Raw genomic sequence first — 26,215 nt, 5'->3', positions numbered from 1 at the left:
GGAACCACTTGTCCGATTAATTTCAAACCTTTTGAAAGGCAAACAAACAGAGATTGCTGGAATTATAGAAAGAAGATAGATACTGTGGGTGCAAAACACCAAGCAACGTTTCTGTCATTGGTAACTGAGGATCTCTTCCCCAATGGCCACACCTACGCAGCAACGTGTTCTGTCATTGGTAACTAAATGGCGCCCTTTCCCCATAGGCCATGCCTACGCAGCAACGTGTCCTGTCATTGGTTTGGTAAATAAATGGCCACAACTTGGGAACCACTTGTCCGATTCATATCAATCCTTGAGAAGGCGCATACTCAGGTCCCAGCAATATATCTGGCAAGTTTCAATTGGATCGGAGCAGTGGTTGTCGAGAAACAGCAGTCACAGACACACACACACACACACACACACACACACACACACACACACACACACACACACACACACACACACACTGCTGTAATTTCAATAGATAATTATCTATTGAAATTGAAAGGCCCATTATAATTGGCCTTTTTCATTAAACCTACAAGACTTACACAATTTTAATTAGTCTCGTAAAGAAGAATATTATCCTCTTGGTAAGAATCAGGAGATATGTGGAAGCACAATTAGCAAACAACAAATACACGATTTTGGGAAGAGGAAATTATATGATGGTGAAGCAATAGTTTATATGACAAGGAAGGAAATTGGATAATTATACAAAGCCGAGGAATACAAACTGATTTAACAACAGGAAGATCGGGTGGAATTTCGTGTCATATTAATCTATCATATATTTCTGATACATAAATGACAGCAAGAAGGCTTCAAGAAAATTATAATTTTTGTATTCAAGGATACCAACAAGAAAACAGTGTTAGATTTTACATTCCTTATGAATTGGAACATAGACACGGGCATTTTTCAATTAAGAACTGGCCTTATACTTCTATAAAAAAGACCCACAAATAGAGATTTGATGAAAATATTCAATAAAAATAAACTTCTAAAGGTGATGAAATATAAAACTCTTTTAGAAATCATCAACAAATCTTATTGGTTTCCTTTTATAAGAAAAATAATTATGGATACAAGAGCATCACAGAATCCAGATGAATATATGTATGATATTCTATGGGGTGAAAGTGGTTTTAGGATAGTAAGCGATGAGGAAGGACTTGAAGAAACTGAGGCAAGAGAGAAGGCGGAGAGGGAGAAAAAAGAGAGAGGAGAGAGGAGGAGGAAAGAGAGAGGGAGGAAAGAGGGAGAATGAATAAATGTAATAACATGGAAACCAGTGAGATTAAAAAAAGATTGGAGGTATTACAGAAAATAAATCAATCTCAACGCACTGAGGAGGAAAACAAAGAATTGCAAAAATATATGCGTCAAGAGCATTAACATCGATTTCAGGAATTTCAGGGAGAAGGTTGAAACGAGAAAGTGGAGATAAAGAAGACAAAGAAGGAAAAGATTATATTATTGATGATGTTGGTTTAATTGACTGATTAAAGTTTTACATTTTTTCTTCTTAAATAAATGGAGGAGAGAGTGAAGCCATTTCTTTGGATTCTTTATGTTTTAATTATTAAGATTCAAATGTGCATGATGGAAACTAAAAAGGTTTTCGCACTCTGTTGGAATTTTTCACATAAATAAATGAGTTATTGTCTCAAATGTAAAAAGAAAACCAAGAGTAAAAATATCTCGTATGTTAAAAGTAAAATAATCGGGTTATACAAAAAGGCACATGTACGATGTGTGGCTCTAAAAAGAGTAAATTTGATCACCAAACACAAACGAGGAGGAGATAAACAAGAGTTTTGATCAGGAAGTAAATTTCCAACAATACAACTGGAATACCAGGACAACAACTTCGAGCCACCTGTATGTTGTGTACAAACGGTTCCGAGAACCGTAACAATATATTTTTTCAGTCTTTTACAAGAAGCGCTGGAAATGGCAGCAGCTTCCGGCTTCTTAATTATTTGTGCTTTCTGGACAAAAGCACGCAAGTTGGGGAAAAAGTTATTTAGGTCTGCTCGTTTTTTTTCGAGTAGTTTTTGAAAGAAATCTCAAATATCAGAAATAGAGATTAAAGTATCATCGAGACTACTATCTGGGGGGAGCTCCTCGCCAAAAGCACTCAACATCAGAGAGGAGCAACCGTCTGAATCATATTCCTCGTTTTCCTCAGAGCCTTCAGCCATTTGCTCAATCTCTATGGTTAATTCAGGAGGAGGGACTAAAGATGTAAGAGGAACATTTTCAGAAGTTACATCTTTGTGTGTGTCATTTCAAACCTTTGAAATTATATGATGGTGTGTGTGCATATCATATGTGTGTGCATATGATTAAGCCTGGTGTGTTGGCGCAGTGGTTAGGGCAGCGGCTTGGGATCCAAAAAGTCCTGAGTTCAAGCCCCGTTGGGCCACTGAATTACTACACCAGGGGGTTGACTCAGCCTGTCATCCTTCCAAGGTCGGCGAAATGAGTACCAGTGGACTGGGCCGGTGTATATCCCGGTTAAAATAGATGTACCATATCCCTGTGTCGTAAGAGGCGACCAGGGTTGTGTCAGGAAGGGCATCCGGCGTAAAACATGTGCCAAATCACTATGCGGATCATTCGGATGCTCCCCTAACAGCAGCAGCCGAAAGAAGAAGAAGAAGAAGAAGACATCTTTGTGTGTGTCATTATCAATAGGGATGGCAATGTCGCTATCTTTAACAGGAGCACTACAAGTCTGAGATGACTCGGAGAGTATGGATGGGGCAAGTCCAGTCTGGGGGGGACTGGTAGTAATAGTTGGATGTTGCAAACCAAGGAGGGGGAGGGGAGGAGGTGGAGAGGGGGAAGGGGAGCAGGGAAGGAAGAAGAAGAAGAGGCAGGAGGGGCAAGGGGAGGGGGAGAGAGAGAAGAGCAAAGGGAGGAAGGAGGGGGAGGAAGAGGAGAAAGAGGTAGAGGGGGGAGGGTAACATTAGCATTGTTATAAGACATTTTAGAGATACCAGGTGGCTCAGATGAGAATCAACTGGTGAAACCGAAGCACATGGGGCCTGTGTTATGGGGCAAGTCCCCACAACCACCTTTGCGAAGGAGCGAGGAGCCGCTGAAACAACCAGGATTTTCGATCCGGGCTCAGTGGTGTTTTGAGAAGGGGAATGAGATATTTTTGTACTCTCATTAATCAGAGTTGGAGCAGGTGCTTTATGGGAAGCTTCTGCTTCTTTAATGGGAGCATTATCTGGGATGGGGAATTGTTGGGATGAGGAGCCTTCATTAACAGTTTTATTTGGCATGTCCTTGGGGTACGATCTTTTAACATGGCTGAATTCACCACAACTATAACACACAAGGGTTTCTGTGTTCACATATCCCATATAAGTGTGTCCCTCGATTTTAAAGGGAAAGATTGCCTGGAACCCTGAAACACCTGGTGGTAAAATCATTTAAACAATCCGACAAAATGATATGATGTGTTTAAAATTATCATTCCAACTTCGGAACGGAATCATTGTTAAAGGGAATACAACCGTACCGTATCGTTTTAACCGGGATACAATGGATCACATTTAATGAAAAGTGGTAAATTTGAAATCACAACTTTTTTGCTGGAGTATCCAAAGGGAAAAACGGAACGTAAATATCGGGATCAAAGAAAAGTCCGCTCTCGACGACTTGAGCAACCATCAGCACTTGAGAAATGAAAAAAACAATTTTTTTGTTCATACGGGAAACCACCTTAACATTCTCAATCCCGATAATCTCACCAACACCAACAATTAACTTCTCCATGTCAATCTCCGACGGAGGAATACAAACAAAGCCATGTTTCCTGGTTAGCGCTTGAAAGGAAGCATTCCACGAACTTTCACCCGCCATGACTCTTCACTGGCCGAATGTATAAAAATAAATTGGCGAACACCATTCAAACTTCGACAGGTCGTGAGAAAACAAGAATAATTTAAATGAAAGGAAAAGGTATAATGAATACAAAATAAGTAAATAAATAAATAAACACGATAAACTAATAATTCCACTGGGGAACAAAGTTTTTGTTGCATTGATACCAGCACTTGATCTTACCTAATTTGAATGTGCGGAATTCAAATCTGAAGTTAGTTTCTCTCTGTAAGCTCCAGATTTTTTGCAATCCACCATTATCAACATTTATTTGGTATAGTACGTTACAATTTGTATTTCAAGCAAATTTATATTAAACATATATTTTGCAATTCAACATTTTCAACATTTATTTAGTAAGTTACAATTTGAATTAAAAGCAAATTTAAATTAACATATATTTCGACATAAAGACAATAGGTGATTCAGAACAGTTGATAAGGATGGAATGCAAAGTTCAAATAGGTCCTATTCAGGCAAGAATTTGCGCTTGAAAATCTTGCGTTGGTGGACTTCCACAGGGCAATCTCGTTTGTTGTCCAGCAGTAGTCTGCCATCATATTTTTGTCCCATCGCCCTTGGTAGCACTCTTCCATCGTCATGAGATCCTGATGGAAGCGCTCTCCCTGTTCCTCACTTACAGCCCCAAGGTTCTCAGGGAATTGATCAAGGTGACTATTCAGGAAATGGAGCTTGATACTCATGTTGCACCCAAGATCGTGAACAGCCAACAGCATTCTAGGAAACCTGAAACTCATAGTTATCTGCCTTTTTGTTACAAAGAAAGTTTTGTGTAACTGCGACAAAAGACAGCCATGCTGTCTTCTCCTTGTCATTCATCTTCCTTACAAATTCCTCATCACGTACAAGGGCACAAATTTGAGATCCATCAAACACACCTGCTTTGATCTTCTAGAAAGACAAAGCAGGAAAAGCAGAAACTATACGTTGAAAACATTCACCATCAGTACTCAGTGCCTTCACGAACTGTTTCATCAAGCCGAGCTTGATATGGAGTGGGGGAAAAATGATCTTCTCTCGGCTGATGATTGGGTCTTTCACAATGTTTGGCATGCCTGCTTCCAGAGTTTCACGGATGGGCCACTCCTTCTGGATCCAGTGTTTCTCTCGAGCTCGGCTGTCCCACATGCAGAGATGGTATGGAAACTTTGTGAAGCCTTTCTGTTGACCAAGGAGAATGTTGACCATTTTCAGGTCCACACAATTGTGATATTTGAGTAAGTCAATGACCATTTTTATGTCATTATGTTCTTCTCGCAAATGCACTGAGTGACCAACTGGAACCGCTCCATAAATATTGCCATTGTGCAAGAGAATACACTTGAGGCTGTGCTTAGAGGTATCCAGAAATAATCGCCATTCTGTTGGATTATACGAAGTAACACCTAATTGCCTGAGAAGACCTGGGATATCGTGGCAATAAACAAATTGCTTGTCTTCTGAGAAAAAGGCAACAAAGATCTGGTCCCGCTTTCGGAAATATGAAACATTTGCAGAGTGGTCAAGTAGATTTTTTTTTCTTGCAGCCTGGAGGCTAATACCTCAGCTGCTTTCTTGGAGAGCCCCAAATCACGCACTAAGTCATTCAATTCCGGTTGGCTGAACTGCTGAGGGGCTGATGACTGTTCGTTATCAGATGAGGAGGCTTGAAGCCCGTCATCACGACCCTCGTGCTCTTGCTGATCATGTTCACTGCCTTCATCTTCAGATAAGACAAAACCATTAAAGACTGGAACGGGGAGTTTCTCAGAGTGCGGAGTAGGTCGAATTGTTGAGGGAATACAGGGATAGGAGATCTTTTGCCAGTTTTTCTTGCCGACACCCTTTGTATTGACCAGGCAAAAATAACAGTCAGTGACGTGGTCCTTGGGTTCTCGCCAAACCATGGGAACTCCGAAAGGCAGACCATTTCGTTTTCCTTTTGTCCAGTCACGAAGCATTTCCTCACAATTATGACATACAATATGAGGAGCTCATTTCTTGTCTTGGTCACCAAGGGGAACATCAAAATAGGCTTTATAGGCACGCCTTACAAATGATGTTATGTTGCGCTTTTGACGAAGTAGTGTGGAGCAGCCACATGCATAACAGAATGCATCAGGATTATTTACACATTTATGTCTTATTAAAGAAGCCATGATCAGATCTGAAACAAAGAAAAACATAAAGTTAAAGAATATATATCAATAAAGATAAATAAATATCAATAAAGATAAAGAAAATCTAAATGTCAACTAAATCGTGAGCAGCAAAACGAATACGGTCTATAGTTATTTAGCAGTTTAGGCATCGTATATTTCCACTAAAGTCCGAAATCGCACCGCTAGTTCTCAAGTTATCCCTAGTGCAAATAGCAATAGGTGTCCTTTTTTGCAAAAATCGCAAGTTTCAAATTGCATGAAAACTAGAGCATGTCGAGGAAAACCGATTTCAGATTTGAAATCAGCATTGAAACAAGCTCAAATGATCTAAGATCCATGTCCTCTTAATGATGACGTCATAAAAACGAATATGACGTCATTGTGATGATCAGGTTTGTGATAAATAATTATCTGTGCTCATGCCCGGCTTGATTCCCGCAAACAAAATTCAAACAGTTTTCCTAGTTTCGGCGATAATGGTATAGGCGATTTCCATTGGCGGCGATATTATGACGTCAACTTTTTTTCTAGGTAGAATTTCCAAAATCGGAGATGGTTACTGCCTGCGTGTGGGGCTTTCTGCATATACATGGCAAGTTTCATGAAGATCCAATGAAAACTCTGGGTTGTGAATAAAAAAATGTCAAAAAATAGGAATGACATCATAAAACTTGAAATGACATCGTAGTGATGTATTGTTGCGGAAATGGCCCTTAGTTTGTTATTAAATATAGGATTAGCCCAGATCCCCCATTAAATGCATGTTTCGCCAGGTTGTTCGGTAAATGGACGTTACATGTGTGTCGGGAGGTGTAAGAGGCTGTTCATTGTTCGTACATTGGTGGTGGACCGACAGGTGGTTCTTCTTCTTTCGTCTCTCTGGACAATCGTCCCTGCCCAGCGCTCTGAGGGGGAGTGGCCTCGAGAAGGAAGTGAAACAGAAATGAAACTGCAGTCGGCCGAGAGGTGAGAGGAAAACTGAGTGCGCCGAGTCTGCCATTTGGCAGTAAGAGAAACTGCCTGCGCGTCGAGTCTGCCATTTTGGCAGTGGGAGAGGCTGCCTGCACGTCGAGTCAGGCGATCGACTTTGTGGAGTAGTGGTTTTGGCCGGCGGTGCCTCCTCGGCCACGGACCCAGCCTGCGGAGCCCAACACCTCAATTTGGCCTTGTCTGGTGAACAGGCCAGGCCTGGACTTGTATACTGGACCTTGGGAGAAACCAGCTGAAACCCACCATCGATCTGACGGTCTTGTGCCGTCGACATTACACGGGGTCAGAACGCGCCGAGGCTGCATGTGCAAGCGGTGCCGGGAGAAGAAGGAGGACGAGCCCCATTTTGCCACGCGGCACGTTTGAGCTTGGGTGCTCGAATCTGTGGACATCGGCTTGTCACGAGCCACATTCGGGCCTTCGACACTTTTTCTCTCGTCCATGAAGCATCGTCAAGTACTCTGTGTCTTGTCTGCATGCTGTCCATGTCTTGTCTGCATGTTGTCTAAGGCTTATCTCGTTAGGGTCCCCTTCGAAACCCGTAATCTGTAGCTCCCTAGTTAAGAATGGGTTATAGATTAATTATAACATTGTCGTGAATGCTTTGCTTGTGTCGTGTTCCTCGATGTGTCCCCAATAAATCTTGCTGATTGCCGCTTTGAATGAAGTTGCTGCTTTGAATTAATTCGTGCCGCGCCGAGGAACGATCCACTCGATTTGGATATAAAAATCAAAATGGTTACAGACTGGCAGAATTCGCTCGGTCTCTGACAAAACCAGTCTGAAACCGGGGTCTATTTCCCCAACTGGTAAAGTCCAGGGCTACGTTGGTATCGCGATTCGAGGCGGGTGATCCGAGGCCTGTGCTGAACCTGCTGGCGTTATAACCCCGGAGACTGCGGTGATTGACATCAGTCGTCCGAATCCGCAACAGTATCATATGTGCGGTAATTCATCTCTGCTAATGCCCTGTTCGATTCCCACAAACAGAATTCAAAAAGTTTGCCAAGTTTGAAATAATTTTTTCGGCGATTTTCCATTAGCAGAGATATTTTGACAAGATAACTTTTTTCTCAGAGGAATTTTCAAAATCGGAGATGGTTACTGTCTGCGCAGGCTATTTTTACATATATATGCCAAGTTTCAGGAAGTTTCGATGAAAACTGTAGGCTGTGAAACAAATGAAACAATCCACACAAATCTCACACTCTCACTGTCTCTTCGAAAGGACCGTTTACAAAACCCCCCCATCCACTTTCTCAACAATCCTCTGGAAGAAGTCTTTTCTTTCAAGCTTCTAGGTCTCACTATCTGCCATGACCTTTCCTGGGAAAGTCACATTTCCAACCTTGCCTCAAAAGCCAGTCGCCGACTGGGAATCCTCCGTCGTGCAAAGTCCTTCCTCGGCCCTCTTGAGCTCCTGACTACTTACAAAGCTTTTGTCCGTAGCCTGATGGAGTACAGCTCTCCCCTCTGGGCTGGTGCTCCTGCCTCCCACCTTTCTCGACTTCACGCTGTCGAAACCAGGGCTTTTAAGATCATTGGCATCTCCCGCAATGAAGCTGAGTCTTTGGGCCTCTCACTCAATCACCGCAGGTTGGTCGGTGGTCTTTCTGTCTTCTACCGACTCCTCTCCAGCCTTGCCCCCCTGCTCTCTCTGCGATTTGTCCCAACCACATTTCCACAGGGCGCTCAAGGTCCGCCAACAACCCCCTTCTGGTAAAACTACCAAAATCACGAATCACTGCTCATCTTCACTCTTTCATTCCTCTTTTTTCCCGCCTTTGGAATAAACTTCCTCACTCTATTCTTTCCCATTCTTCCCTCCAGGCTTTCAAAACAGCTGTTCACCACCACCTCTTATCTTCCCCCATCCAAATCCTCGATCTTTTCTACCCCCGATAATCCACCCAAGCCCACTTCCTTCAATTCTCCTGCTTTCCTTCCTGAAAGTCCCTGTAATGTCCATCTTCTCCTCGCCATGTTCCCCGTCCCATCCCCATCCCTCTCCCTTCCACAGTTCACCTGTGTCCGTTCCCCAATGTTTTGTCCCTTCCACTCCCGCCCCTCTTGTCTCATGCCTCCTTGCTGTGAGTTGTGTGTTAGCTCTCATACGAGCCTCGACCAAGGTATACAAAAAGAAGTCAAAAAATAGGAATGACGTCATAAAAATTGATTTGACGTCATAGTGATGTATCATGTGTGCAGTAATTCATCTCTGCCAATGCCCTGCTCGATTCCCGCAAACAGAATTCAAAAAGCTTGCCTAGTTTCGGAGATAATTTTTTAGGCAATTTCCATTCGCGGAGATATTTTGACGTCATAACTTTTTTTTTTTGGAGGAATTTTCAAAATGGGAGATTGTTACTGTCTGCGCAGGGTATTTTTACATATATACGCCAAGTTTCAGGAAGTTCGATGAAAACTCTAGGCTGTGAAACAAAAAAGTCCACGAACAACAACGTGAGTAAGACTTAGAGATCCTCCACGAGGATCTAAAAATACATAAAATAAGTTGAAAAATCTCATGCAACAGATAATAATAAAAATTGTTCCCAAGCGTAATGCACAACAGTAGATTGGCACGGCCACTGTCCAATGCACAAGCTGTTCGGGTTAGGGTTAGGGTTAGGGTTAGGGTTTGTTAGCCCTAACCTAACCTAACCCTAACCCTAACCCTAACAAACCCTAACATGCACAACCGAATACCGCTGTAAATGCTCTTCTCTCCCTCTCTCTAACTCGGGAAACAGGGGGCACAAGGGGAGGGGTGGGGGCGGGGGGGAAGAAAAAAAGCTGTGCAGCTGGGTAAGGTAGACAAAAGAGCACAAGGGACAACACAGGGTGAACACACGCACCAACCCGCCGTGATGACACTAACACACAGAGCGATTGGCCACAAAGGGGAGAGCGAGGGAGAGGGAGAGAGAAGGAGGAAGAGAGAAAGAGGGAGCGAGAAAGAGGGAGAGAGAAAGAGAGATAATTTATCACCTTTCTTTTGACTTATCCAACGTCAGGGGTGTGAAAGGTCTTCCAACAACCGAGACATGATGTCATTTAATTATCTTCAAAATGATTGAAGAGATATCAGGATTTCATTCATATTTTGCCATTCTTCATGATATTTATTGGCTTCATTTTCAATATCAGTTATCAACGATGTTGTTGGGGACACCCTGTAAGAAAAAAAAATACAATAATTATTGCTTGTATAGTGATTTAATTCTGTATAAAACAGCAAATAATGAATTGGTTTAAGGATCTCACCTATCCTCTTGTGAAAACGATTGATCTGCAAGGTCGGAGTACTCCTCTGAATGAAACATACGAAAGTTCGCCTTTGGCAATAAATAGTCCGAGTTGATGACATAATGGAAAAAGTGAAACGGTGTGTTTTTTCGGGTGTCTCATAAAGGAAATGACTTCGGACTTTTGGGGCTTGGTTCGGGCTTTTGGGGTTTGGTTCGGGCTTTTGGAGAGGTAACTCAACCAAGCTAAAACAGCTTCAAATGATTTTGAGAAGAACTTTCATAAAATTATAAATAATGTTGAATTTGAAAGACTGAAAAATAAAAGGAATCTATAAAATGATATGTGGCTCAGGAGGTCAGACAAGAGCATTAAGAGAAGTTTATCATTTCATCTCTGCTCAACAAAGATACTTAAACCAAGAACCAAGTTCCAAGTTATTCTTTGTGAATATACTCGATGGAAATGAATGTTATAAGAAAATTAAATTATTCCCGAAAGTAGAACATGAAAAAATATTTGTTGGTTCGATCTTTGAGTATAATGAAAATATGAAAGGACTGTGATTATGTTGGTGGGGGGGGGGGGGGGGGGAGAAGTACTTTAATCAGTAAGTCTCAATTTTTCATTTGCTTGTATGGGAGGGGAGGGGATAGGTGGGGAGGAAATGTGTCTCCCATTTTGAGATTTTGGGGCTTGTCAGTTTTTCCCTTTTTTCCCATTCATTTGAATGGGTGTCCCAGAAGCAACAATTATCATCTACTCTTATTTAACCAAGTCTCCTGTTGGATATTGTATTGCTTCCTTGTGTTTCTTTCCCATTGCCATTGTTTATTAAATATCCCTCATCTCGTGGTGAATTCTGGTTGTCAGTGTTCTCCTGTGGTGATTAAGAAAAACCTGTAAAGGGATTGATTGGCCGTGGTGATTCAACACCGCAAATCTGTTGCACATCAAGCTTGCTCAGCCTATTTTGCATGCAATGTGTGTGGCCTAATTGGTATCGCACTGGGTCGATTCGAATGGTATCTCGGCAGAAACACATAATTTGGTGGGGGAAAACCCATCAAGCAGTCTTACTTTCCTCTCACATTGATATGATTCACTGGATTTGAACGGGGCAACTGGGATGACTAGACGACCACACCAATATAACAACACTTCCTTTATTGACAACAATATTGTGTCCCTGGCAGGTCATCGGTGGAATGGGGAGCTTTTTGGAATGGCTCCAATCACAAGGCCTGAGAGCAGAAACAGCCCAAGCAGTGATCGATAAGCTTGGAATTGAGAATGAGAAGGTCCTTCGAGTTTGTACAGAGTCGGATTCATTGCGAACAGAGCTCCTCTCACTTGCCAAAGAGAAATTTCAATTTGCAACGTATGCTGACTTCTGTAAATTTGTGAATTCTTTTTTAAAGCCGCAGGTTGTCCAACTTGCAGGCTCTTCTCTGTTGGGAAGTCTGTTCATCAACTTCGAGAATGTTATTCGAGAACTTTCCAGTTTCTGCCAAAAGTTTGTTGGATTCCAAAATGTGCAGCTGGAAAACGTTCCTGTAATCTGTGGAATCGGGTTCACTGATGTCTGCAGCCCCCGCTCTCAGGATGATGGATTTCGACCCAAGTCTGGTATGTCTCTCTTTAATGTACCCGAGCATGTCAATAAATACCTTTATCTTCCATTAACCTTTTAAGTTTGTAACTTGTGGAATCTCTTGGAGCATTTTTGTGTTGTCCAACATGTTTGAATTCTTGATTAAATTAAGCCTTTTTTTTCTCAACGGTATTAAATTCCAAACCATTCCGTGTTTAATGGCACATGTAAGTTGTCCCCACACAGCAGGTAGTTTGTTTACCTCTTGTAGAGGTGTGGACAGACTTGTCCTTGTTTAAACAGCAAAATTTATCAAATAATTCCTCAGACCTTGGAAATCTTGGATTGAACAATCTGATGTTTTTGTCTTTTTTCATTTTTCTTTGAAATACAAACTCCCCACATTCTGGTGGATAAAACTCACAAAATGTGAAAAAAAATTGTTTTCCTCACAATTTCGTCTTTCTTTGAAAAGGAATCTTTTAAAATCTAATATTTTGATTTAAACCTAAATAAAGGTCTGAGTTGTAAAGTAAACTTCTATAACTACAGTTTACATGTCTACCTTCTTACTGCAGTGTTGGGTTAAATGTTGATTTGTGTGCAGGTGAAGGTGATCTGGAAGAGGGAAATGATTTCCAAATGGATATTCCTCAAAACCTTTGGAAGTCATCTGTTCAGATTGAAGAGTCAGATGATGTATCCACAAAAGAATCCAGCAGTGCTTCTCGTGTTGATCCAGGTTTGTGGAACTTAACAGAGTGCTGTGTTATGCTTAGAAAATTGTCATTTGATTCTTCTTCTGTCCATCACATAATTTATGGTGTTGGGAAATTTGTTCCCAGTTTGTGGGGAAAACAATTCCATTTTGATTCCAATTGCAAAGTGTGTTACTCTTTGTTGTAAAGGTTGATTTGCATTCCAGTAATGATTCCTCATACAGCCTCCTCTCTTTCTCTTTCATCCTGCCACTCCCTCCCCCACCAAATATCTTCCCCCCCCCCCCAATCCACCAAACCACATCCCCATTTTCCCATTCCCTCAAATATATTTTTGTCATTGTTCCTTTTCATCCCAACCTTTTGTGAACATGAAATAAGTTCGGATGTGTCTTTTTATACAGCACGCAGTCATGATTTCCATGCAGAATTACTTGCTAAAGAACAACAAGAAACACGAGCACAAAATTGCATGATCTAGTTGAAGATGATTGTGTTGTTGGAGCTCTAGTTCAGCACACTTCAACATTTTAACATTGTCTTGTTTTTGCAGTTTCCTAGTTTCATTATATGATGAGCTGGGTGGGTATATTAAATGGAACGTGCATTAATGTAAGGGACGACGGGGGAGCACGAGATAGGGGAACATCGGTAGAGTGTTGGTGTGAAAATAAAAGTGAAAGAAAGATGCATTAATGAATGAGTGTGGGTCTGTGGGCCCGAGTGTGAGTGTGTGAGTGGAGTCAATGTGGAATGCATGGTGCGAATTAATGAGTGGGGGGGGGGGAGGAGTGAATCTCACCCAAGTGACCCTGGGGTCAGTGTAATGTTAGTTAAATTTACCAAAAGGAGGTCGCTTTGTTGTTGGTGTGGGAAGAAGGCGCGTAACCTTTTTGAAGGGTGCAGGACTCCGTTGACTGGCTGGAGCATGGCTGTTGAAAGGTGAGTATCGAGTAGAGGGCACCCCGGGCACCGGACTAGTCGGCCAGAGTCGGCCAAGGGTCCAAGGGACCGGGATAGTGTACTAGGCACGAGCGACCCTCGGAAAGGGAACCGGAGCACCAAAATGCCATGTGGGCATGGAAGGGGGGGCAATGCCAGGAAGGGCAACCCCCTGCGTTCAGAGGGAGCAGGTAGGCTCGGAGATAGCCTCAGGGCCCGGGGGTGCTGTAGTTCGAGTCTGGCAGGAGGGAAATCCCTGCCAAGTGAGCCATGCTGCCCAGCCATGAAATTGTGCAAGGGCCGAGTGAAAATTTGTGGGCAAGGCCCAAATTGATAATGGACACCAACACAGGCGACGAGAATCATGGTTGTTAGAACCGATAGTTTAAAGTGACAGGTGTTTTGAAAAGCCCTGGGGATAGTTTAAAGTGTAATAAATGCTAGCAGAGATAGGAAATATACCCCTTCACACCATCCATCCCTTCGCTCTCTGGAGGCCGCTTGACTCACTTTGGGAAGATTGCTGAACTCTGTGGAGGCTATTCTGAGGCTTTGTTGGGCCTCGAGGCAGGACACTGGTCTCTCCCTTATTCCCCTCAGGAAGGAGCTTAGGGGTTGGGAGTAGACGGACAGGATAGGTTAGCCGGACAAGGACAATAGAAGGGTTAGGGACACGTAATTATAAAGAAAAAAATTAATTAATGAATTAAAGTAAAGAGGGGTCTAAATTTGTTTTCTTGTTTCAAGCTGAGGGAGTGGGTATGGACAAAGACAGGCAAAGGCGATAGGTTGGGGGGAGACGGTAGGGTAGGTCCGTGCCCACCTTCGGAGTGGCCGGCACCACTGCACTCCCTCCACAGAACCTCATGGACCATACCAGAGGCCGGCCATCTTCATATGCCGGCCTGTTGTGCTGCATTTACGGGTCCGCATTTGCCATGCCTTCACTTGCCTGCCTTTGTCTTGACCCCATGCCTGCTTGCCCTTGTTTGCATTTGCCCCTGTGCAACCATCTCCACCATGTGCGCCTGGACCAACCCAATGTGTTTGCAAAGACTGCCCTGCAGGCAGCCGCACCACGAGGACTGCATTGCGCAGCCCGTGCATCATTTGTTTATCCATTCTCCATTCAGTTCCCATGTGCCAGAGACTGCAGTGTGCAGCCCGGCTACCTCCTTCTTGAATAAAGGCCACTTCAAATGGCCTGTGGGACGGCGCATGGCCTGCCGTGTTCGGGTGAGTTGCCTCCAGCAGCTGACGTATGGAAAGAAAAGGAAGAGAAGTTTCAGTGAAACAAAAAGAGGGACCTTTTGAGCAGGCCCTGAAGACATCTGACCTTCCAGCTGCTGAGCACTCTCCCACACAAAACTGTTGACTTTGCTGTGCCTTTTTCCCCACAGATCACAGGTCCTGGGCCATGGCTAGTGTAAATAGATAAGGTAAAATTGTAAACATTTTGCAACCCACCTGTTGTTTGTGTTCGCGCCGGCAATTTATTTAAGTTGTCCATGTGAGTCTGTTAGTTACGTCTGTTAGTTACGTCTGTTAGTTATGCAGCACACTAGTTACGTCTGTTAGTTACGCAGCGCACTAGGTTATTTATTTTTGGGACATGTATACAAGTGTCGCACTCAGGGATCCGCAGGTAAATCGTACTCTGGGAGAACTTACAGATGCTGCATGCCACACTAAAATTTTACGACTCGGGACGAGTCGGTAAAAAGGGGATGGGGTAGTATTACGAATTTGGAAGCGTTGTGCACACAGACAGACAGCCGTCCCCGTAGCTTAGTTATTTCAATAAGTATGTGTTTATAGTTAGGGCCCCCTACCTGTGTAATGGGAATTACATGTGTACGCTGTGAAGTTTGTTTATAGTTAGTTTTTTACAACAAATCTCCTTCACTTCACTTCGCACACTGACGCCATTGCCCACGTGCGTTCGACCACATACGTGGGCGTAGATTTCCATCGCCTCAGGTCGAGACTCCATCCAGGAAGGCAGGGGTGTGCCCCCTTGTCCAATCACGCCACAAAGGGCGATTTTCCCACGACACCCCTGCCAATGGGGTTGAGATTGCCACAGAGAGCGACTTTCCCATGACACCCTGGCCAATGGGGTCGAGATTGCCTCGGAGAGCGATTTTTCCCACGACACCCCGGCCAATGGGGTTGAGATCACGGAGAGTGCCTTTCCCACGACACCCCGGCCAATGGGGTTGAGATTGCCACAGAGAGCGACTTTCCCATGACACCCCGGCCAATGAGGGTGAAGATCGCCTCGGATGGCGATTTTCTCACCCCGGAGGAAAAAGGAATAAAATGAACGCCAGGCTGGGAGCATTGGTCACTTGGGGGTCACGGGTCTTGGGGCTGGCTGGTTCGTCTGGTCCTGAGTCATCATCGTCTCTGATCTCTCCTTGGTCTTGGTTGATTGGTGCATGGCCGGTTGGAGAGCGCGGTACCTGGTGCTTGGAGCGGCATCGTGTTTTGGGTTTGAGTCCCGCCGAGCCGGATCGTCGAAGACCACACAAGGTGGACAGGTCCAAGCACAGGTTCTGGTCTCTAGCTCACCTTTCCTCAATCTGGAAGCCTTCAATAAATACCCGACGGAGTCCATTTCTTTGGGTGTGTGTCTGTGTGTGGGCCCGTCTTCAAGTAGGATTGATGAAGTGCTTTCTTTTGCTCATTGTACATTACATTTCTTATTCGTGATAACTCTGCTCTGTGTTCCCCTCCCCAATTATTATTGTTAATAAATTCCCCTCTTGTCAAATGTACCAGCTCGTTCTTTGTTATTTCTGCCATTGGTTTGCCACGTTGCATATTGGGGATTGGGAAGGCCGTTGCCCGAGTTGTACATTTGGAACGACGGCCGCTCGGGTTACACACTGTTCTAGCACGGTAACGGCTCGTTCTGCTCTAGGCCTGCCGAGGGTGTGAATTCCCCAGTAAGCTTTGCCGCGTTGGTACTGAGATATATTGAAGTTGGCAATTTACCCTCCTCCACGCGGTCAAATTATTGGCGATTCATGGTCCTGTAAGGGACCCGTACCTTCGGACTTATCCGAGGGTCACGAACTAAATTCCAGTGTGGAAGGTGGAGCCGACTCTACTGCTCCCCCTAGCGGTCGTGCTCGCCACCGATACCCGGCTCCACAACAGTGTGTGTGTGTGTGTGTGTGTGTGTGTGTGTGTGTGTGTGTGTGTGTGTGTGTGTGTGTGTGTGTATTTATATATATATATATATATATATATATATATATATATATATATATATGTGTATATGTGTATATGTATATATATGTATATGTATATGTATATATATATATATATATATATATATATATATATATATATATGTATATATATATGTATATATATATATATATATATATATATGTATATGTATGTATGTATATATATGTATGTATGTATATATATATATGTATGTATATACACTGAACAAAAATATAAACGCACCAAGCGCAAAAATATAAACGCACCAAGCGATTGTTACTATTTTACCTCGAACTCATTAATACTAAATCTTCACAACAATTTGGTTATAGAATCCATGACAATTGAGCATTAAATTTCAAAGAGTTCCTTGAGAATTCTGGCGACAGTCTTTGCGCTACAACAGCCGACACAACCGAGGTGTCACTGTCAGAGTTCACACAGTCAGTAGCGGGTGTGTCCACCGTTGGCGTCGCGCAGAGCGGTGCATCTCCGGCGCATGGACATCACCAGATTATCGATGGTGGCCTGAGGGATGTTTTCTCATTCCTCCTGGAGAGCCACACGGAGCTGGCGGACGTTCTCTGGGACTGCGTAACGTTGTCGTACGCGTCGATCAAGAACGTCCCAAAGGTGCTCGAAGGGCGACATGTCGGGAGAATATGGAGGCCAGTCGAGGACATCAATGTCCTCCTCACCGAGGAAGTCCATGCAGATCCTGGCAACATGGGGGCGAGCATTGTCGTGCTGAAACGTCACATGATGAAGGCGCACAAACGGCACGACGATGGGTCTGAGTATCTCGTCCCTGTACCGCTGCCCGTTCAAGTTGCCTTCAATGAAATGAAGCCGAGTGCGCTCTCCATGGCATATGCCTGCCCACACCATAACACTGGCACCACCGTGTGACACCCGACGAAGGACATTGGCGTCAGTGTAGCGCTCCCCAGCCCGACGCCAGACGCGGAGTCCGCCATCAGCCCGATACAGCTGGAACCGCGACTCATCGGTGAACAGCACTCTCCTCCATCGTGCGAGGGTCCAGCGCAAGTGAACATTGGCCCAGTTCAGTCGGGTCTGACGCCGGACTGCAGTGAGGTCGAGTCCCCGGTGTGGTCGGCGGGCTCGGAGGTTGGCCTCCCTCAAGCGGTTACGCACCGTCTGGGCTGAAATGCGCCTGTTATGCAGCCCGACAGTCTCATCGGCAGTCCTCGTGGCCGGTCGGAGTCGATCCCGGAGATGTTGCAGCCTCATGTGACGATCCTGACCGGCGGTGGTCAGACGTGGTCGCCGGGCACGTGGGCGGTTCACGGTGCTTCCAGTCTCTCTGAGGCGCGTTCTCAGGGGGCTAATGGTGGAGTGGTGGACATTGAAGTGTGCTGCAACGGCCCGTACTGACGTCCCAGCATTCAGCATGCCAATGGCGCCTTCCTCAAGATTTGTGACATCTGTGGCATGTTGACATTTGGCACCAGTCCACATTTTGGGGAGGCCTTTTATAGGGCAAGCTATAGGGAGTGTTTGTGTCCTGGTCACGCTCACTGACCATCACTCAGTCAAGCCCCATGGTGCTCATGGGAAGGATTACTCAACGTGTGAGTCCACACACTCAGAGTGGTCAATTTCAATAGGAACATCTGTCTTGAGCAAAACAAAGGAACCATTGCTCAAACATATCATCGGTTTGACCATTTTCCCATAATGGCAATCTTGACTTAGATATTTAGGTTGGTGCGTTTATATTTTTGTTCAGTATATATATGTATGTATGTATATATATATATGTATATATGTATATATATATATATATATATATATATATATATATATATATATATATATGTATATATATATATATATGTATATATGTATATATATATATATGTATATATATATATATATGTATATATGTATATATCTTCTTCTTCTTCTTCTTTCGGCTGCTCCCGTTAGGGGTCGCCACAGCGGATCATCCATATGATTCGCAGAATGATTTGGCACATGTTTTACGCCGGATGCCCTTCCTGACGCAACCCTGGTCGCCTCTTACGACACAGGGATATGGTACATCTATTCTAACCGGTGTATACTCCGGCCCAGTACACTGGTACTCATTTCGCCGACCTCGGAAGGATGACAGGCTGAGTCAACCCCCTGGTGTATTAATTCAGTGGCCCAACGGGGCTTGAACTCAGGACCTTTTGGATCCCAAGCCGCTGCCCTAACCACTGCGCCAACACCAGGCTGTATATATATATAGTGTTGTGGTTACCAAATTCGCAAACCACCATTCAGGTCCCTTAGGTGAGGTATCTCGGTAAGTGCATGTGTAGTTAGGCCCAAACCCGTTGTCTAGTGGGAATACATGTCATTTATGCGAGCTGCGACTCTTCAGGATAGCCGTTTTTCTTTTACTATCTTTATTTTGGACCAACCGCCATGATTACCACCACAACCACAACATCAACCACCAACCACAACGCCGCTTCACCACAACCGCCACGACCTTCACGTCACACCTCGCAACCGTAGCATCGCCACCGTTCTTGCCCCGCTGTGGGTACCGGTGTTGGACTCGTGCAGGGCGCACGTTGAACAGCGTGTACAAAATCACGGATTTTGTGCTTCAAAAACGGATCAAAAACGACACACGCCCACTTTTTGCCGTCCAATCGGTGAGCGAGGGCGATTTTGGCCCCCCGCTCCAGAACGATCGATATATGCAAATTTGTGGATCAAAAAGCCTTCACGCCCACTTTTTCTCGGGCCAATGGGGAGCGAGGTGAAAGGTCAAAGGGAGGGGGTCAAAGGCGAAGCTACGGGGGGATAAAAGGACCGTGTTCGTCAGTGAGAGAAGAGTGTGGAAGTCTGGAGCCCGAAGCCTGCAGTAGCTGGAGAAGCCGAAGAGAGTCGAACGAGGAGAGCCCAAAGAAGAGTCCAGGGTGGAGAGTCCAGAGGCGGCAGCGGCGAAGGCAGACGAAGGGGTGCTCGCGACGGTGCCGGGAGCTGCACGCCCGAGGAAGGCCGGCAGCGCGACCTGGCCGAGGTGGAGACGCACACCAGGGATAATAAAGATCCTCTATACCCCGAGCATCAGCAACCCCCTCCTGTTTCCCCCCGCGCTGAGATAGTGCGACCAAGGGGGCCCCGTTCCCACCCCCTACCAGACACCGTCCACGAGGCCCGCGGGTTGCGGCGCCATCGCCGCTCCGCGTCTCATCACCAGACGGGTAGGCGCGACCCGGTCTCGGCCTCAGGCCCGCCTCATCCTTGAGGGTATTTTCTTTCCTTGGTTTTGGGTATGTGTTGTCGGCGCCGTCTGTGAAGTAGAATTGTATAAGTGTTGCCGCAGTGCTCGGTAGTCGGTATTAGCTCTGCACTGTGTTTTCACTTTTATATTTGCTTTTTGTGTAAATGGAATTGTGTTTTCTTTTTTTTGTGTGCTTTTGGTGGAATTGTATTTGTGTGCTTCCCGTGTGCCGCGAATAAATGTGCTTTATTGTTGAACTGTTCTCCCGCTTCGCTTCGTCTTTTCCTCTATTGAATCCCCATCTTGCTTCACGTAAAGGGTTGGTAGTGGGCTGAATACGCCCGATAATTAATCGAACCGTCGAGGTCGACGATAACACCGCTCGGTTATTCTGATAGTACGGAACGGGTCGCTAAGTGGCCCGTGTCCGGTCGACCTGCGGCGAGGTGCGATCGCCCGGTCTACCCTCCGCGTGGGTACTTAGGTAGGTCGAATTTGGCGAGCAACCCTATCCCACGCAGGGGCTGATTGGCTCGATCGCGGTGAGACCGAAGGTCCACCCGTGACTGGTTCCCCGGCGTTAGTCCGAGAGGGTCACGACTGGATTGTCCGTCCGGTGGGCGACGTGCCGCGATTCGAGTTACGTGGCCGTCAGCACGCCGGCGGGCGCGAATACCGCAACACTGGTGTCAGGTCGTGCGATACAAATTCATCGCCCTCCTCGCGGCACTGGTATTGGAGAGCGGGACAACAGGCTCTCCTGTTTCCACCAAATTCACGGGAATCGGTCCAGGGGTGAGAGAAGCGACCCCCGATTCCCTCCAAATTACGAGCGAGCAAATTAACCCTTCACGAGAAGCAAGATGGCGTCTCAAGGCGAGCGGGAGCCGGGGGTATTAGAAATGGATGTAGAATGTGTAGAATCCATGGCTCAGGATGGAATCCCCGAGCAGGAAATGTTGATTGTGCAGGAACACGGACTCGCCCAACTGAACCCAGGGCCCGAGGTGGGTGCGGCAGCGGCCGCGGTGTATGACACCTCCCCCCCCTCTCCACCAAAACCCTTCCCCAACCCCTGCCGAAACGGCTCAGCTGAGTGCATCCGGCATGGCCCAGCTATTCACCATGCTGGCACAAATGAATGCGGAAATGAAAGGCATGAACGAAAAGATGGATACAAATACAAATGAAGTGAAAACGACGATGGATGCGAATACACAAAAAATGGATGAAAAGATGGATACAAATACAAATGAAGTGAAAACGACGATGGATGCGAATACACAGCAAATGAGGGAAGAGATGAAAAAGTTCCGGGGTGAGACGCAGAACATGGGCCGATGCCTGCAGGCGGGCATGAAGGCCGTGACAAAGGAAATAATAGTTGAGACAAGGGAGGTAAAGGGTGAAGAGCTGGGAGAGACACGGGAGATAGAAAAAATAGAGGAAAGACTACACGAGGAAGACGGGGTAAGTGACGCACACACACACACGGAGGTAGTGGAGGATAATGGGGGTGAGCTGGCGGACTGGGTGGAGGACCAGTGCGAGCAGCTGGATGGCCTCCTCCAGGAACGAGGGGAGGGAGTATGCCCCCTTGAGGCGAGTCACGACCAGGTGAGTTCGGTCGTGCTTCGCGAGGTTGAGGGGACCTGTGCTGTGAACGGGTGCTTGGAGAGCTTGGGGGGTGTAGAGGCCCCGGAGACCCTTGTGGGGACACAAATCCCCAGTGTGGTTGTCCCTGTGTGTGTGGTGCAAGGTGTGAGTGCGTCCCCGTGTGTGGAAGCGACCCCGTGTGTGAGTGGTGTGGTGGCGATGGTGCCGGAGTACGTGCTTCCCAGCACGCCGTGTGTGGAAGAGGCACCGTGTGTGAGTGTCGCCGTGTGTGTGAATGAGGCACCGCGGTTGAGTGCCCCCGCGTGTGTGGATGAGGCACGGAGTGCGAGTGAGGCACCGCGGGTTAGTGCCCCCGCGTGTGTGGGTGAGGCACCGTGTATGGAAGAGACCGCGTGTGTGAGTGTCGCCGTGTGTATGAGTGAGGTACCGCGGGTGAGTGCCCCCGCGTGTGTGGATGAGGCACGGAGTGCGAGTGAGGCACCGCGGGTGAGTGCCCCCGCGTGTGTGGATGAGGCACGGAGTGCGAGTGAGGCACCGCGGGTGAGTGCCCCCGCGTGTGTGGATGAGGCACCGCGGGTGAGTGCCCCCGCGTGTGTGGGTGAGGCACGGAGTGTGGATGAGGCACCGCGGTTGAGTGCCCCCGCGTGTGTGGATGAGGCACGGAGTGCGAGTGAGGCACCGCGGGTGAGTGCCCCCGCACGCGTGAGTGAACGGCCGTGTGCAAGGTCGCTGTGTGCAAGGGAGACCGTGTGTGTGAGAGAGCGGTATGAGAGGGAGATGTCGGTTGGCATGCGGGAGCACGCAGCCGTGTCTCCCGGTGTGAGTTTAATGGTGTGGACTGTGTGCGTCGTAACACGCAGGTGTGCGTGGGTTGAATGGCGACGACGAAGGCGACAGAGGAGAGAAAGCCGAGTAGCGGCTGTAGCTATTTCGGGGACCGTGCCGGGTTCACCCAGCAGTGAGCACGCGGTTCGTGCTGTGCAACGCACGAGACCGCCACGTGCTCGCTTGCGAGAGTGAAGTCCCGGTCCGGAAACGCACGCGGTGGATTTGCCGATCCCGCGGACGGACAAAGTTTAGGCAGGTAAATGGATTTGGACCGGACGGGTTCTCCACGCGATCGTGTGTGTTAAGCTCCAACGGGCAAAGCACATGTGTTCGCGTGGGGAACCCCTCGTGACGTGGGGCTTGTGTTTTTTTTTATGCGCACGGTGACGTCATGGCTGCACGTGTGGTTGGAATCCGGCAGGAGGGGTATCTCTGCCGGATGGTACCGTCCAAGGAGGGACCAGGAACACGTGCAGCTGCATGACGTCACGGGCAGGTGTAAAGTGCGCGAGCTCTGAGTTGCCGCGCAGGTGCTGCGCATGAAAAAAAAAAAAAGCAAGCCTCACTTTCGGGTGCACAGGATTCCTGGGCAAGGGGTGGAAGACCCCCTTACCTGGGCACAGGATGGAAACTAGTTAGGGGGAAGGGTTAGCTTAGTTCGACCGACTTCATGGGGCAGGGGTAAGTCCTCATGGAGTCCGTGGAATGGATTAGTTAGAGGGATTGTAGCCAGATTTAGGTTGGGAAATTTATTAATGGATTATTTGGAGACAGTGACAGACTTGTGGATGTGTAGAGGGGACGTAGCTTAGCTACGTAGTGTTAAAAGGAACGTGCTGTAGTTTAAGGGACGACGTGGGAGCACGAGTTAGTTAGGGGATGTAGTTAGGAGGATGGCAGAGTTCAGTGGTGTGTGTGTTGAGGAGTTGTTGGTGAGTGAATTGGAAGCATGTGCTTGGTGAGTGAGTGAGGCCAGCGGGTCTGTGTGAGTGGAGCGAATGGGGAATGCATGGTGCGATGAGTGATTGGGGGGAGGAGTGACTCCCGCCCAAGGGACCCCGGGGTCAGTATAAAGTGAGTTAGCTGGGTTAGTCAAATTGAAAAATGGAGGTCGTTTTGCTGTTGGTGGGAAAGTAGGCTCGAGACCCATTTGGAGGGGTGCAGGAGCCCTGTTGACGGGCTTGGGAGCGTGGCTGCGAAAGGTGAGTATCGCTGAGTGGGTACCCCGGGCACCAGGCTAGTCGGCCGCGGTAGGCCATGGGCCCATGGGGGGCCGGGATAGAGTAGTGGGCACGGGTGCGCCTGCTTGGTGCGGGGGCCCGGGGTGCCATTAGCCGCGTGGGCAGTGTTGTGGGCACGGGTGACCCTCGGAAAGGGGCCCGGAGGCCGGCCTGCCACGTGTGCGTTTCAGGGGAGGTGCCATGGGGGCACTCCCGGTGTTAGGGAGCTGGTAGGCTCGGGGGCAGTGTCGTGCCCGGGGGTGCCATAGCGGGAGAATCGGCAGAGGGTCGTGCCTGCCAAAGGGAGCCACGTGTCCCAGCCAGGAGACCGTGTGAGGGCACGGAGAGAAAATTGGGGGGCAAGGCCCGAAATTGTGAGGACACCAACACAGGCGACGGGAATCTGGGTTGTTAGAACCAATAGTTTAAGCGAGAGGCGCTTGTTGAAAGCCCCGGGGTAGTTTAACAGTTAAATGGTTAGGGTAGATTAGGAGATGTACCCCTCCGCACCATCCATCCCCTCGCTCTCGTTGTGGGCCGCTGGACCCTCTTTGGGTTAGATCGCCGAACTCTGGGGAGGCCATTCTGAGGCTTGAGTTGGGCCTCGACACAGGACGTTAGCTCTCCCTTATTCCCCTCCGGGAAGGGAACGTAGGGGTTGGGAGTAGGCTAGGTGACAGGATAGGTTAGCCGAACAAAGACGATAAAGGGGGTTAGGGGACGATTTATAGTGGGGAAGTAAAAATAAAAACAAAAAAATAAGTTGGGGCTAAATTGGGGTTTGACAAATTAAGGGAGTGGGTATGTACAGTGACAGGCAAAGGCGATAGGTTGGGAGGGAGACAGGTAGGTAGGTCCGAGCCCGCCTTCCAAGTGGCCAGCACCACCGCACCCCCTCCATCAACCTCCACTGAACGGCAAAAGCTGGCCAGCTTCATCGGCTGGCTGTTTTTTCTTCAAGGCCTGTGCCGGCCAACTTCATCGGCAGCTGTTATTTTGCTGCAAGGTCTGTGCCGGCTGGATCGTCTGCAGCTGCTGTGCTGCAAGGCCTGTGCCGGCCAGTTCATCTGCCGGCTGCCTGTTTTTTCTTCAAGGCCTGTGCCGGCCAGTTCATCTGCCGGCTGTGTTTGCCTGCTGCCTTTGCCATGCCATGCCCACTGCCCATGTTCACCAGCCCCGTTCAATTTTTGCTTTGCCCCCCCCTTGTTCATTGCCATGTGCGCCAGGATCGTAAAAGCAACAGTTTGCAAGCTGCAAGAACTGCCCTGTTGGCAGCTACAACACGGGCCTGCAGTGGCGGCCCGTGCACCGTGTTTGTGTCCATGCATCCATTCGTTGTGCTCATTGCGTGTGCCACTTGAGCTGGCACGGAGACTGCGTTTGTGCAGCCCATGCACCGTTGTGGTTCACTGCGTTCAGTTCAAAAGGGAAGGCCTTGGACTGTGTGTGAGCAGCCAGCCACGTTCCCTGTCACCTGCATTGTTTTGAGCCAGAGACTGCATGCGAGCAGCCTGGCTCCCTGTTAACTGCTTTCTTTTTGCAGAGTTCAATGATCCTGGGCCATGGTTTAGTGTAAAATTTGTAAGTTAAGGTTAAGATGTACTGTAAATATGAGTGCGCCCCCGGCATGTATGTCTTAGCGCCGGCAATTTTATTTAAGTCGTCCGTGTGAGTGAGTTTGTTTAGATAGTTACGCAGCCCTCAGGTTATTTATTTTGGGGACACGGATACCATGAATGTCGCACTCAGGGATCCGTAGGTAAAATGTACTAGGGGAAAACTACACATGATGGCACACGAAAATTTGACGACTCGGGACGAGTCTGTAAAAAGGGGAGGGGGTAGTGTTGTGGTTACCAAATTCGCAAACCACCATTCAGGTCCCTTAGGTGAGGTATCTCGGTAAGTGCATGTGTAGTTAGGCCCAAACCCGTTGTCTAGTGGGAATACATGTCATTTATGCGAGCTGCGACTCTTCAGGATAGCCGTTTTTCTTTTACTATCTTTATTTTGGACCAACCGCCATGATTACCACCACAACCACAACATCAACCACCAACCACAACTCCGCTTCACCACAACCGCCACGACCTTCACGTCACACCTCGCAACCGTAGCATCGCCACCGTTCTTGCCCCGCTGTGGGTACCGGTGTTGGACTCGTGCAGGGCGCACGTTGAACAGCGTGTACAAAATCACGGATTTTGTGCTTCAAAAACGGATCAAAAAACGACACACGCCCACTTTTTGCCGTCCAATCGGTGAGCGAGGGGCGATTTGGCCCCGCCTCCAGAACGATCGATATATGCAAATTTGTGGATCAAAAAGCCTTCACGCCCACTTTTTCTCGGGCCAATGGGGAGCGAGGTGAAAGGTCAAAGGGAGGGGGTCAAAGGCGAAGCAGCGGGGGGATAAAAGGACCGTGTTCGTCAGTCAGAGCAGTGTGGAAGTCTGGAGCCCGAAGCCTGCAGTAGCTGGAGAAGCTGAAGAGAGTCGAACGAGGAGAGCCCAAAGAA

General features: G+C 47.3%; 1 protein-coding gene across 19 annotated transcripts in view; it reads left to right on the top strand.

Moving 5' to 3' along the window:
* LOC147029186 (protein FAM200C-like) overlaps positions 1 to 26,215 on the top strand; it is a 297,542-nt gene that overhangs the window by 127,165 nt on the left and 144,162 nt on the right. For 13 of the 19 annotated variants that reach the window (XM_085876323.1, XM_085876319.1, XM_085876320.1 and 10 more), the window contains 2 exons: positions 11,486 to 11,918; positions 12,491 to 12,625. The exons of the other annotated variants lie outside the window; for them this stretch is intronic. In XM_085876323.1, coding sequence (XP_085732449.1) covers positions 11,486 to 11,918; positions 12,491 to 12,625 — 568 coding nt within the window. The remainder of the gene's footprint in view (positions 1 to 11,485; positions 11,919 to 12,490; positions 12,626 to 26,215) is intronic. 19 annotated transcript variants of the gene reach the window in all.

Source organism: Eptatretus burgeri, chromosome 4, assembly GCF_056783735.1.
Source record: "Eptatretus burgeri isolate ZD-2024b chromosome 4, Ebu_testis_v1, whole genome shotgun sequence".
Lineage (NCBI taxonomy): Eukaryota > Metazoa > Chordata > Myxini > Myxiniformes > Myxinidae > Eptatretus > Eptatretus burgeri.
This window is presented reverse-complemented; position numbering and strand designations above follow the sequence as displayed.